Source organism: Aythya fuligula, chromosome 1 (genome assembly GCF_009819795.1).
Source record: "Aythya fuligula isolate bAytFul2 chromosome 1, bAytFul2.pri, whole genome shotgun sequence".
Lineage (NCBI taxonomy): Eukaryota > Metazoa > Chordata > Aves > Anseriformes > Anatidae > Aythya > Aythya fuligula.
In genome coordinates, this window is record NC_045559.1 from 166,431,888 (window position 1) to 166,445,586 (window position 13,699).

General features: G+C 35.4%; 1 protein-coding gene across 1 annotated transcript in view; it reads left to right on the top strand.

Annotated features, from left to right (window-relative positions):
- Positions 1 to 13,699, top strand: part of KLHL1 (kelch like family member 1) — a 234,593-nt gene that overhangs the window by 63,701 nt on the left and 157,193 nt on the right. The window contains exon 2 of the mRNA XM_032208096.1: positions 11,429 to 11,611. Within this exon, the coding sequence (XP_032063987.1) occupies positions 11,429 to 11,611 (183 nt within the window). The remainder of the gene's footprint in view (positions 1 to 11,428; positions 11,612 to 13,699) is intronic.

Sequence of the window (13,699 nt, forward strand, 5' to 3'; positions counted from 1 at the left end):
CTTAAACAACATTTTGAACTGGGATTTTGCAAGGAGTCATCTATCTGTGGTCTTTAATATGATTTCCATTGCAGTCATAGGGTGTTTTAAGTTCTGACATCCTATCTATGAAGTGGAATACAGTAACTATACAGTAACACAATACAGTAACACACAATATAGTAGTATTGTACAGTACAGTAGTAGCACACTGAAGTTTTATTGGAATATATGCTAAATAAAATAGTAATACAGCACTTGCTTTTTTTTTTTTTTTTCTCCATTACTCTTTTTTTTTGTACTCCATGACCATCATTCACATACGTGATTTCTGTTTTCATAGAGTACCTATATCATAAATCAAATGCTGGAAGAAAATGTCTTGCAATAAAAAACATGTCGGCATCCTTGTTTATCTGCATCTTCATGCACACTCTGAATGATTAACTATGTCATCTAATTTACTTATTTTATTAATATAGATATAGCCATTTGTCATAACAATATAGTTCAGTAGCATCTCTCTTAGGCATAACATAATCCATCCATTCAGAAAATTCAGCACTGCTATAAGGAAGGAAGCAAGAGTAATTTTAAAGGTATCCACTATGTCTGTGGCTAGAATCGTGTCTCTCCTATTCCATAAAATGGAGCATGCCCTCTTCTCTTCCTTTTTTATTTTTTCCTTCCCTCTATTGGTATTCCCACTAGTATCTGGGGCTGCTCGTTACCATCCCTGAAGGTATTCAAAATATGTGTAGATACGGTGCTTAGGGACATGATTTAGTGGGAGTCTTGTCAGTATTAATGGTTAATGGTTAAACTTGATGATCATAAAGGTCTTTTCCAACCTTATTTCTTCTATGATTCTTTTAGGATCTGAATCTGCATTATTCCTACAGCAATTATAGGGCTAACACAGAAGAGTGCTACTATGTCAGTGGTACTGGTGTCAATTTTATTGTTGGAGAATTACACACCATCGGTATCTGCAGCTAAATAATTTAGAGGCAGAGTTGTCTGAAAGGTACAGAAGCTTTCCCTCCACAGGATATTAGAGGAGTCTCCTGAGTGTTTTTTGCTTCAGCAGTTTCTGAATATACAATCTTCAGTTCCTGTATTTGTAAAATTCTCATTTTGAGGGGAAGTATGTGCATAAATGATAGGTAATAATAAAAGCACAAGTTGTTTTATGTGCAGAACTTCTGAATTAAAATATTAATCTGATATTAGTTCCTTGTTATATTTGTCTGAAGCTATGCTCTTTATTTGCTCTTCCTTTGGCAGTACGTTAGTCAATATAAAATTCTACTGCGTAGAATTTCATGTATCTGTATAGCATATTCATTATTTCAATGACAAAATTCTGAAATTCAAGTCAATACAATAGAGTTGCATCTATCATAATATTTTTATAATTTGAAATAATAAAACTTCCATAGAATGTTATTTTGTCGAGCCAGTAAAATTTGGTAAGACCCTGTTATCAAAGACAGTTTGTCACTTTCAGTTATTAGCCTTAGTTATATTCTCTGTATTCACTTACTTGACTTAAAATCACACTTAGCAAAACTCTTAATCTTACTCATGACTAAGTGAATTTGAATTATGAAAAAAAAAATGCAAAAATAAAATCAATGCAAAATGATTAAGAATTAAACAGAATTTCTGTTTAATTCTGTTTAATTTCTGTTAACAGAAATTCTGTTAAGAATTTCTGAAATGGTTAGCATAAGTTCTTATTTATTAAATGAAGCAAAGTTAGTCTATCCACATGAATTTTCATACAGCTGTATTTTGTCTTCAAACTACTTTTAACCATTCATCAAATTATCATTTCTTAAAAAACAAACAAACACCGCCACCACCACCACCGCCAACAACCATACTTTAAATTTTAATTGGCCTCACAGGAAGTTTATTTTTGTTTGTGAGAAGCAGATTTGGTACCAGGCACATGACCTGAATCTCTTTGTAGAGATGGAAGGACAGTATTGCGGCTGCTCACATTATTTTTTTCCCCCTCCACTAGGAGCATTAAGACTGTGCATAACAATATCCATTCAACTTTATCTTCAGGCTTAAACTCATTCCACTTTTTATGTTATTAAGGGCTAGCACATTTGACATTCACCACCTAGTAAAAGACAGCGTTGGGGGATAAGAGAGTTATTGTAATGTAATAGGAGAACTGTTTTGGTATGTTATGTTTGAGAAGTCTAAGAAATTCAAAAAAGTTCAGTGCAGATCATCATCTGGAATAAGCCATCACAACCACTTGGCTCCAAGAAAAGTGTGGCAATCTATGTTTTGTGCTCCCTGGGGTTTGTGTCTTTGCTAGTTCTTCTCAGCTGATAGTACACTGTGGTACAAAATGCAATGCCATAAATTTGTTGAGCTGGTAAGAAAGGAAAAAGAATCACCTCTCATTTCCAGCATTGTAGCTGCTTTTTGGTTTTCTTCCTGCACCTCTTTACTTATTGCTACTTTTAAGCCAAAGGAATGAGTAATCCGCATGAGAACGTAACTTCTGCAAGAAGAAAGGTCAATACATCTCCAACCTGTCATATTTAACTACTCAGGACAGCAGTATTAAGATCTTTTACGACAATCTTTACCCTTTGTCCCACTTTCCAGTTAGCAACTTCCACTGTAATTTCTACAGTTGAGACAAAGTTCCTTCTCATTCAACTTAAACCTATCTTGTCTAGGTCTGCCATGAACAGCTACCTCATGAAATTTTGTTATTTGATAATTTTTGTAATTGAATCTAATTGTTATTGCATTCATTAATGGAGAGGATCAAAGAAGGTGAAAAAAAAAATAGTAATTTAAAAGGAATCCACAAAATTTATAATAATGAAATGAATAAAAATAAACTTCAGAAAACTGTGTTAAGAACAATGTATAAGGAATATAATTTTGGTGTTATATTTTAGAAATGGGAGGCCTTCAACTTATGCAGGGAAGTAGAGTTTAAGTTGAAATTGGAATGTTGAATTTCTGAGTCATAATATTTTTCATTCAATTTTTCATAGAAATGCGGAATCAAATATGCTAGAAAATATTTAACCAAAGTGTTAAAAAAGTTTTATGATGACAATTCTGTATTCAAAATGAAGACAGTGTTTCCCTATTACATTATCAATTGGGTAATTAAAGTATGCATGCACTATGAATACTTGATGAATACTTGATTCATGTATTAGGGTTTCTTGCTTTATGCATTTGTCTGCCATAAGACCTTTGTAGACCATAAATCAACAAATTAACAGTATTTTTTTTTCCTTTTTCCCTTTTTATTTATTGTATTTATTTATATTACGTATGTAACGGGAAGCAAGAAGTATGGTAAATATAAGGAATTTAATATGGTCAGTGACACAGATTTATTTGTTTATTATTCATACCTGGAGTCAAAATCTTTAATAACTGAAAATGAATGGTTAAAGAGCATAATGATTTTGTTGGGACTGGGAGGGAGGAGGAAAGAATGCATGTCAGAAGATGCAGTAGCCTTACTCCTGGTCTGAAGCTAAACTGATTCCTTGCAGTAGGAATTTTGTCTACTTCTCTGATATTAAAAAGAAAGAGAGGGGAGGAAAGAAAAACAGCTGGGCCATACTCTGATGAAAGAGGCTCCCTTGAGACTTGAACTAGAAATAGAAATACTAAGAATAACTCAGGGAAAGGTTGTTGAGCTTCTCAGTTGTTCTCCAGTAGGATATGTATTCAAAAATTGAGGTCTCCTGTGACATCTTTCCTGGTTTCTGTTTTTTAGAAAGAATGGCTTGCCTCCTTTCAGGTGAGTGAATCATTGTGTAGATTTATATGCATCTAGTATCTTGTTTCTGGGCTTTATGCTTGTAAGCTCTCTGTTTCCTGTATCCCCCACAATTAAAAATAATAATAAATTCAGACAGCAAGATTCAACACGACAAAAGACTGTTAGAAATATGAATGTGGAAAACACACCAGTAAATTTCCAAGTGTATCTAAGAGAAGTATATATTCATTTCTCTAATCATGAGGTTTCCAAGACCATCTAGAACAAAATATTCCTTCTACATGGGCATGCAAAGCTGAAAAGGCTGTGAATGCGCTGTTAGCTGTGTGGGGGAGAGAGAGCAATCCAGCAGATAGTCAGCATCTTTTCTCTGTTATTGCATAGAAACATTATTTAGAGTAAGAATAGGTCTGCCTATTCTGAAAGAAAAGGAAGAAAAGGAAGAAAAGAAAGAAGAGAAAGAAAAGGGAAAGGGAAAGGGAAAGGGAAAGGGAAAGGGAAAGGGAAAGGGAAAGGGAAAGGGAAAGGGAAAGGGAAAGGGAAAGGGAAAGGGAAAGGGAAAGGGAAAGGGAAAGGGAAAGGGAAAGGGAGGGAGGGAGGGAGGGAGGGAGGGAGGAAGGAAGGAAGGAAGGAAGGAAGGAAGGAAGGAAGGAAGGAAGGAAGGAAGGAAGGAAGGAAGGAAGGAAGGAAGGAAGGAAGGAAGGAAGGAAGGAAAAAGAAAGAGAGAAAGAGAGAAAGAGAGAAAGAGAGAAAGAGAGAGAGAGAGAAAGAAAGAAAGAAAGAAAAGAAAGAAAAAAGAAAGAAAGAAAGAAAGAAAGAAAGAAAGAAAGAAAGAAAGAAAGAAAGAAAGAAAGAAAGAAAGAAAGAAAGAAAGAAAGAAAGAAAGAAAGAAAGAAAGACAAAGAAAGAAGGAAGGAAGGAAGGAAGGAAGGAAGAAAGAAAGAAAGAGAACAAATTAACTTAATTGGTGTATTGGGAAAATGTCACAAGATTTTGTGAAGGTTTGGTAGCAAGGGGGGCTGCAGTGCTGGCCCCTGTGGGGGGAGCCCAGCAGCTGTCCCATGTCAGATCACAACCAGTTTCAGCTGGCTCCGAAAGGGATCTGCAGCTGGCCAGTGGATTTGGTTGGGCCTCTGGAAAAGCAAATTTAAGAAAAAGAAAAACTGCAAGAGCAGCTGGGAGGGAAGAATAAAAACATGTACAGGAAACAGCCCTGCAGACCCCAAGTTAAGTGCTGAAGGAGGGCAGGAGGTGCTCCAGGTACGCAGCAGAAGTTTCCCTGCTCCCCTGCCTGTGGAGAGGCCCCTGGTGGAGCAGGCTGTTCTCCTGCAGCCCATGGGTCCCACATGGAGCAGATCTCCATGCTGCAGCCTGTGGAGGAGCCCACAGTGGAGCAGGTGGATGTGGCCTGGAGGAGGCTGCGGCCGATGGAGAGCCCCCGCAGGAGCAGGCCCCGGGCTGGAGCTGCAGCCCGTGGAGAGGAGCCCATGCAGGAGCAGGAGTCTGGGGGTAGCTGCTGCCCATGGGGGACCTGTGCTGGAGCAGTTTGCTCCTGATAGATGGACCCTGTGGTACGGAGCCATGTGGGAGCAGTTCTTGAAGAGCTGCTGCCTGTGGGAAGCCCCCACAGGATCAGTTCTGGGAGGACAGCATCCTGTGGGAGGGACCCCACATGGAGCAGGGGCAGAGAGTGACCGTGAAGGAGCAGCAGAGACGAAGTGTTAGGGGCTGACCGCAGCCCCCATTCCTTGTTCCCCTGTGCCGCTAAGGGGTAAGAGGTGGAAGAGGGTGGATGGGGGAAAGTGTTTCTAGTTTGCTGACAGTTTTCACTTCTCTAGTCTGTTATTAGTAGGCAATAAATTACATTAATCCCCGTATGCTGAATGTGTTTTGCTAGTCGTACTATATGGTGAGTGATCTCCCTGTCCTTAGGCCCATGAGCCTATTTCTACATGTTTTTCTCTCCCTGTTCTTTTGACCAGGGGAGTGAGAGAGTGGCGTATAACTGAGCTACCTGATAACCTGGAAAAATTACAGTCTGAACAAGCTCTTTCTTCTCTAACCCTACTTCTGTTTATTTATTTATTTATTTTTCTCAGCTACTAAAGAAGTAAATATGTTTTTCTTCATAGAAGCATTTTCAGTATAGCATAGTGGTCCCTTCTTAGTGTCCTACTTATTTTTCAGGAGGACTGCTCAGTCAATTTGTCTGAGGTCACATGATAAACTGGCAGCTAGTATTTTGTTTATGGAGGCTTGTAAAACTCATAAGAAGTGCAGATATGCAGAACAACAGTGGAATAATATATATTTTTGCTAGGCATACAGACTGTATGTCCATACACACATGTATAAGTCTGTACATAGTGTCTGTATTTTTTCTTTATGGTGTCCAAAGAATAAGTTTCACTATGAGTAGTAATGCAATTTATGATGTAATAATTTTTGTCGCCCTTTTAGTTTTCTCATCCTGTAGTATCACCCTTTGATCCCCAGATTACACATTATCTATTGAATGACAAATATGTCATCCACACCGGCCTCTCTTTAAAAATATTATTCTTGCTTAGAAAAAGAATCTCAGAAACAGCAATAATGCATCTCTGAGCTGAATTAGTGTAAACGAAAAAGTCCCATTTGATGTTCTGGTAATTTTTTTATCTGCTATTCTACCTGTGTTTTATAAAATAAATTTATAACATTCTGCTGAAACTCCCAGTATAACCCTCAGATGCAAATATAATTGCTGGTAGCATAGTGAAAAGCATGTCTTTTGATCACAAACAGAACTTCAACCTTACCATTGCTTTGCTAAAATGGTTTAAAGGCTTTATAAAACTGTTTCTTTTGCATTTTTGCAAATGATTGGTAATGAAATTCATGACTTTTGACAATCTATCTCAATTTGGTAAATGCAGTTCTGCATTTTATTGATTCCTAAGCATTCAGTAAACAATTTTTAGAGAACAATTTATGAAGTTTTTTGCGTTTTCACTTAAGTTTACAATAACATTTATTATTTCTTTTTATACTTTTGCAGATTTGCAGATGTTGCAGATTTTAAATAGCAAAGCCATAGTTTTTTTGTTTGTTTGTTTGTTTGTTTGGGGGAGAGGTTGGTTTGGTTGTTGTTATTGTTGCTTTATTATTTATTTACCAAATTGTATATACTCATTGACATTGAACTGTGCTGGGATAACTTTGCATGATCAATCCTGCATAAATGAAAAGGGAAAAAAAAAAAAAGTAAAATACAGCAGGATTTTGTATTACAGTAACAATGAAATCATATAACATTTTCTGAGTAAAGAATTCTTTAGTTGAGGCCAGGGTTTCAATAGAAGGCATGAGAAATAAATTCCAATTAAGTGAGCGAAATACCCAAGTGTTCTGTAAAGTACTCTGTATGGTGTTCAAGTTCTATGCTTTTCTGCACCTGAAGAATGAAAACCATTTCTAAATCTAAGCCTCTTTTTTCAAAGAGAAATACAGTTTAAAGTTATATGAATTCTCTTATTTCAAAATTTGTTGTAGTTGTTGTTTTTCCTTTTAATACCTATTCAGAATACAGATTTAACTACTGATGTTTACTATTTCTTTATTCAGACCTTTGCAACTCAAGAGTGGATTTTTACCTGTACCTCTGAAGTCCGTCTTTCCTGGTATTTTCTCTTTAATTCCCTGTCAGCATTATTGTCAGTGAAGGGTTTTCATTTTTGTATTATTTCTGTCCTAGCCTATTTATGTGTGTAAAGTCAATGACCAGTAATCAAGGCTGAGTAGTATGTTATTATTTATGAGTGAACAACAGTACAAGATGCAGGGGAGAGCAGACTAGATACCTACATAATAACAGTAGGGTACTAACTGGTATTGTAGATATGTTGATATCTTCCGATGTTTTATTTCTGCTCCACTTGAATAAATCTAAACTTGGACAAAATGACCAGAGGTCTTAAAGGTGAACTTGGTCAATATTACCAGTCTCTAGGAGACCTTTGGATAGGATGCATTTTCCTTCTTCCTTACAGTGGGATGAAGAGATGTTAAATTGAGGGAAAAATCAGTACACACAATTATACTGGGATTTTACTGCTGTTTTACCTGTTCTTTTAAAGTAACGAGGAGGTAAAAGTTGATTAGAGAACAGCACTCTTGTTCAAATCAAAATGTTTTTTTTTTTTTTCTCAGAAGAGGAACACTGTGTAGTCAGATGCTGTAGAGTTAAACTTTAATTTCTGTTTTCTCCCTACTAAGATCCAGAAGGCTCTAAGACTGAATTTCCTCATCAACACTTTTGGGTTCTTCTTAAACCATTTCTTTTTTGAGGACAGCATGTCATCCTGAACTCTGAAAATCAGTCTGTATAAAGTTGCTGGGGTAATTTTTTTCCCGTTTTACTTGGTATGCATTCTGGTTTCCAATTTCTTAAGGAAACATTTGAGATTATTGGTCATTTGCAGTGTTGATAATTATTGTGGCCCTTTTAATTTTTTCAACCTGTAGTATCCCTTCAGTATCATGGTCATAAATTTGTAGAAGGTTTGGTTTTCTTATTTCTTTACTGCTAACTGAATTGTTTAAACATAAAAAGTGTCTTAGACTGAACACTTGTTCTGTTTGAAATTTTGTAATGAATGTTTGACACCCCCACGGTAAGTTCAGGTTTTGCACTTACCAATTAAAAAAATTATGGAAAAAGCTTCTCTGGAGTCTTTTATGTTCAATGATTACAAAATAAGCTCTCCATCCATTCTAAGGTATGAAAGTACTAAAAAGTGTTTTGAACAATTCAGACTCTTCAGATGAATTTGTGCTGGGCTTCCTGCAGAATGCAATCAACAAGCGTCTCATTGAATATGTGGTTCAGATTTCCTGCACCTCAACAAAAACAATATAGGCAAACAGGAAATGTTGTTTTTATATCACTAATTGGTCATAAGTACCTCTAAATGCTTTTCATGAACTGGTACAAAATGAGTGGTCTTTGCTCTTTGAAGTTCTTTGGTTCCTACGTTAACAAGCTGCCAATTGAATTTAAAGGATTGATATTGCAGACAGCATTTGTAGTGAAAAAGAGCTTCTCAAAAAGGATCAGTAGCAGACTTTTTATCTGGGCTTTCTTAGAAAATAAAAGATTAACTTATTGTCTTCTACTAAGCTTATTATGTGCTAGTTTTTGGGATAGTAATTCAAAATGTCTTCAGAGCTTGTTTTTGAGTAGCCATTTAATGACTTGTTAAGTGGCAGATATACTGATGAATTTGAGGGTAGAAAGTGTTGTTTATAAATGGCAAGCAGGCAAGAGGACAAAATTTGTGCCAAACGCTGTGTAATGATTCAAAGACAAAATGACACATCTCATTTCAGCCCAATCTAACTATACAGAACTAGCATAAAAACAGAAGTTTTTCTGACCTGAAAAGCATAGCATGTTTAGAATAGCCAAGAGGCAGGATTAATACCTTATCTGTTCAACTGTAAGCTGACTTAGACCAAATTCTGATTTAACGAACAGTATGAATCCATTCAGACCTGCTCATTCCTGTTGTTTTCGTTTCTCAGAATTGTTGCTGTTGACATGTCTAAACTCCTTGGAGGAAGAGTAAAAATGTGTCTCTTTAACCCTACCAACCTCATTTATTAGGCACTGATTTATTTCTTGTAAATTACTTGTCATTCTAATTCTTCAGCAATAAAACTGAAGAAGCATGCATACAGCCACAACAAAGCTGAGGGAAAATAATTGAGAGAAAAAGTTGAAATCTCTTCCCACTACCCATACTAATGAGCTCCATCTTTACATTTTTATATATTATATTTTTATATATTTGTTGATCATTTTTATATATTTGTTGATCATCCAAAGGTAAGAAAATAAATTTGGATTTCCATTCAACATGATTGGCAGTCCAGATAGGACAGGAACACATATAAGCAGATTATGTCACTTATGGAAATAATACGTTTATTGTATTCTTTAGGGGGACCTCATAAGAGGTATCTTGCACATATAACAAGGTGAATATAACAGAATTAAGGAAATATTATTTTCTAAATCACCAATTCATAACTGTTTCTGTTGATAAATGATGATTTCTCATGGTCCAATTTAATTCTATTCAAGTGACATTAATGCGGGTAATAATTTTAGAAGGTAACTTACTCTAATACTTGTATATGACACAGATCAGGGGGTGAGATACAGTGGTAACTGAGTTGGTTTTGTGTAAAATTATCTGCAGGCCACCTCCAATTATTCAGGCTTACAACTACTTTAAAGGAAGGTTGTGAAATGTAGCAATTACTGTGACAGAAGGATGAACTAGCCTTTCCTCTTTTCCCATGTGGACCCTCATACAATAACCGTAAGATATTATGCAGAACACCTTTGTACAAAAAATAATTCAAAAATAAATCAATGGTATATGTCAAAAGTAAATACTATTTTTCTAAACCATATTATAGTCCATCAAAAGTCAATAAAAATATTAAAGATTTCTTTTTCTAAATAACTGTATTTCATATCATAATAACAGCTGATTTTTTAATTATCCTTATGCATTTTTCAAATGTTTCCAGCACCAGGGTTGCCGACTGCATTATATAGGTCTATTAATACTGTTCCCAATATATAGGTCTATTAATACTGTTCTCAAAGTTTATGTAATGAAACTGCTATGTTATTACTGGACATTATCCAAATTACTGACACTCTCTCACCACAAGATACATAAAATCCTATGGCTTTCATTTGAAACAATCTTGTTATTTATTTGTAAAAGAAGGGGCTTGTCAGTGTCAGGAATTATTCTGAATTACATAGTTTCCTCAAAGGCTAGTCATTGCTAGCAAATTTTAGTATTTTCAGTAAAGTTCTGAACCAGAATTGCTGAACTGAGTAAATTTGCACTAAGTAAATATGAAATATTTATAAAATGAAAATACATTTCCATTTCTCTCCCATTTCTTTTTTTTTTTCAGTTTTTGGAATTGTAGACATCATTGTCTTTGCTGGCTAAAGTTGCATTAATAAGCCTTTTAGCTAAAAAGTTGGTCTGTATTTTATCATTATGGAAATATTGCCAATTCATCACATATAAAATCATTTGAAGTTTTAATTTTATTTCCCAACTGGTAAAATTTCCATGTTTTTTCCATTATTCCTTTATCTTGTGGATGCATATTAATGATGAAATAGAAAAATAAATAATTCTTTAAAAGAATTTTAAATTATTAAAATTAAATTATTAAAATTATTAAAATTAAAAATTGCTAAAATTATTTAAAGTGCCCAGTCATATTCTGATAATGAAGATGCAGCTGTTGTGTCAACCTTAACATGAATGTACTAAACATCTGTTTGTTGTTTGTATTTGTATTTTTAGTATCTTTATCAAAGAAGAAAGAAATACATAATTTCTGTGTCTGTGCTAAAAAACAAACAAGCAAACAAACAAAAAGCCCTCTTTCACTGTCAAAAGACTTACAACTTGTCACCTACAGTGCAGTAAAAATTTTCCGTCTTGTACTTCTGGTGATGAGAATTGGGAAGGATGCAGTGATTGCTCATATCTTCTAGAAGTTTGCAATGAAGTCTAGACAACACCTAGATGTTTTGGTCACATCTTATCAACACAGAGTTTCTTTTGTGGTTTTCAGACTGTCAGCAGCCAGCCATCCCCTGTCACCTCACTGCGACATGGATTCGAGTAGTTCTGAGGAATTCTACCAGGCTGTTCACCATGCTGAGCAAACCTTCAGAAAGATGGAGAGCTACCTGAAGCAACAGCAGCTCTGTGACGTTATTCTGATTGCTGGGAATCGCAAGATACCTGCACACAGGTAGGATGTAAACACAGGATATTGAAATTATGAGAGTAAATATTCTGTATCTGCTTATTCCTTAGAACAGGATTTTCTGTCACCCTTTATGTATGCTTCCCTCTTTTTTTTGTACAACACAAAAATAAGTGACTGCAGAAGGTAATATTTGAAGGTTAGGCCTTTCAAGGTATTAGTCTTTTGCACAGATTTCAATAGTTCAAGTAGCCCTCGACTAGCAAACTTTCTATTGTGGGTGTGACAAGCTCCGTGTTCTGATGGTGTTCATCTGTGAGTAGAATGGAAGTTTCTGAAATTAGATGCTGTAGAGATACAGTGAACACTTTTAGCTTGAGATCATGACACACCAATAAGCTTGTCATACATCTTAGACATGTATAGTAAAATAACACTGAACACCAACTTCATAGAAATTGTTTATTTGAATTAACTTTAAAATGTCTTAATTACTTGGAATGATAATTATAAATATAAAAAGAATATATCATCATTTTCAAAATTCTAAGATGGTCTACCCCATTCCTGGATGTGTTCAATACCAGGTTAGATGATGCCCTGGGTAACCTGATGCAGTGGGTGGTGTCCCTGCCTATGGCAGGAGGGTTGGAACTAGACGATCTTTGAGGTCCCTTCCAACCCAAGCCATTCTATGTATCTGGTATTAAAATCGCCAGTATATATGAAACTCTGCTTGATGCTGGATTGTAATTGGAATTTAAAACAGTTATTATTTGCTGTGGTTTTCATTTTGGCTGTAGTCTTTGACTTCATGCAGACAAATGAAAATGGACTCCTAAAATTTAGATTAAAATACACAGCATGCTTTAGAGTTTTAAGAAAAAAAAAAAAAAAAAAGCGAATACTTTTGCAATAAAACTCTCTTGAAGGCTGCAGCCTACAGGTGAACTATTCCTTGCCTGTCCTTTGGTTTCTCAGCTGAGGCAGTAAATCCAGAACAGGACTATGGTTGCCTCTTCAGGAAATCCTAAACACAGCCAAAGTATTTTTGAATTCATACATTAACTTTCTGGTATAGAGGAATACAGTAAGGTCATCTTGTCAACTTGAATATTGCAAAGTTCTTTCTTCCCAAGTGAAGATGGACACAGAAAGTTTTACAGAAAGTTTGCATATTATATATTCCAACTTCCATAATGAGGAAAAAAAAAAGAAGTCGAATATGTAAAGCTGAGAATTCAAAAGTATTGTTCAAATACTAATCAGTAAAAGCAAAGAGGAACCTTCATTAAAGTATTTAAATAGCCCCAGTAATTAAAATGAATGAGAAAATAACACCACTTAACAAGCAATAACAGATTGATCTAGGTAGTTTGCAGCACAGCTGAAGCAGAATCCATGTAGTTTCAGTTTAGTAGCTGTAATAAACATAGAAATCTTTCTTCTCTTCTTTCAGCTCTTTTCATTCTTAAGATTTTGGTTCTGTTCTACAGTGTTAGAGATTCCATTTTTACTGTTTCTTTCTTGGCCTGATATACTCAGATTCCCAGATGCAGTAAAAACCCCAGTAATTTCTACCCACTGAGCTGGTAACTGACTCTGCTCCTGTGTTCCAGGCTTTTTGCCACTATTAAAATGCATCTGACACCTTGTGCACCCCTGGTAGTTGTCAGCTGATGTTACTTTTATCTGAAACACCAGGATTTTTCCCTTATGGGTATATCAAGTACAAAGAGAATAATATTAAATTTCAGTCTTGCTGTCCGTCTACATTTACAGTGTTCCAGAGCTGCAGGATTTGCCTTAAGGTGCTTTCCATCAAGAAAAAAGAAATAGAGGGGTAATGACCTAAGGTCTTCTAATCTGTGTCCAGCTTTACATCCCTATACATTATTGAATGAATGGAATTTTGTAGAAAACATGAGAAATTGGTTGTTCTTCCTTGACAGTTACTTGGTCTGTTTTTGCTTTTCATATTTTCCAACACAGATGTGGTAAAAAAATAAAGCAAATACAGTCCTGAATCTACATTCTTAAACTGGTTGGAAAAAAACCACTTATTAGATACACAGGAATATTATAGGTAGTTTGCCCTGTTAAATATAGATTATTTAAAATACTCAACTATAT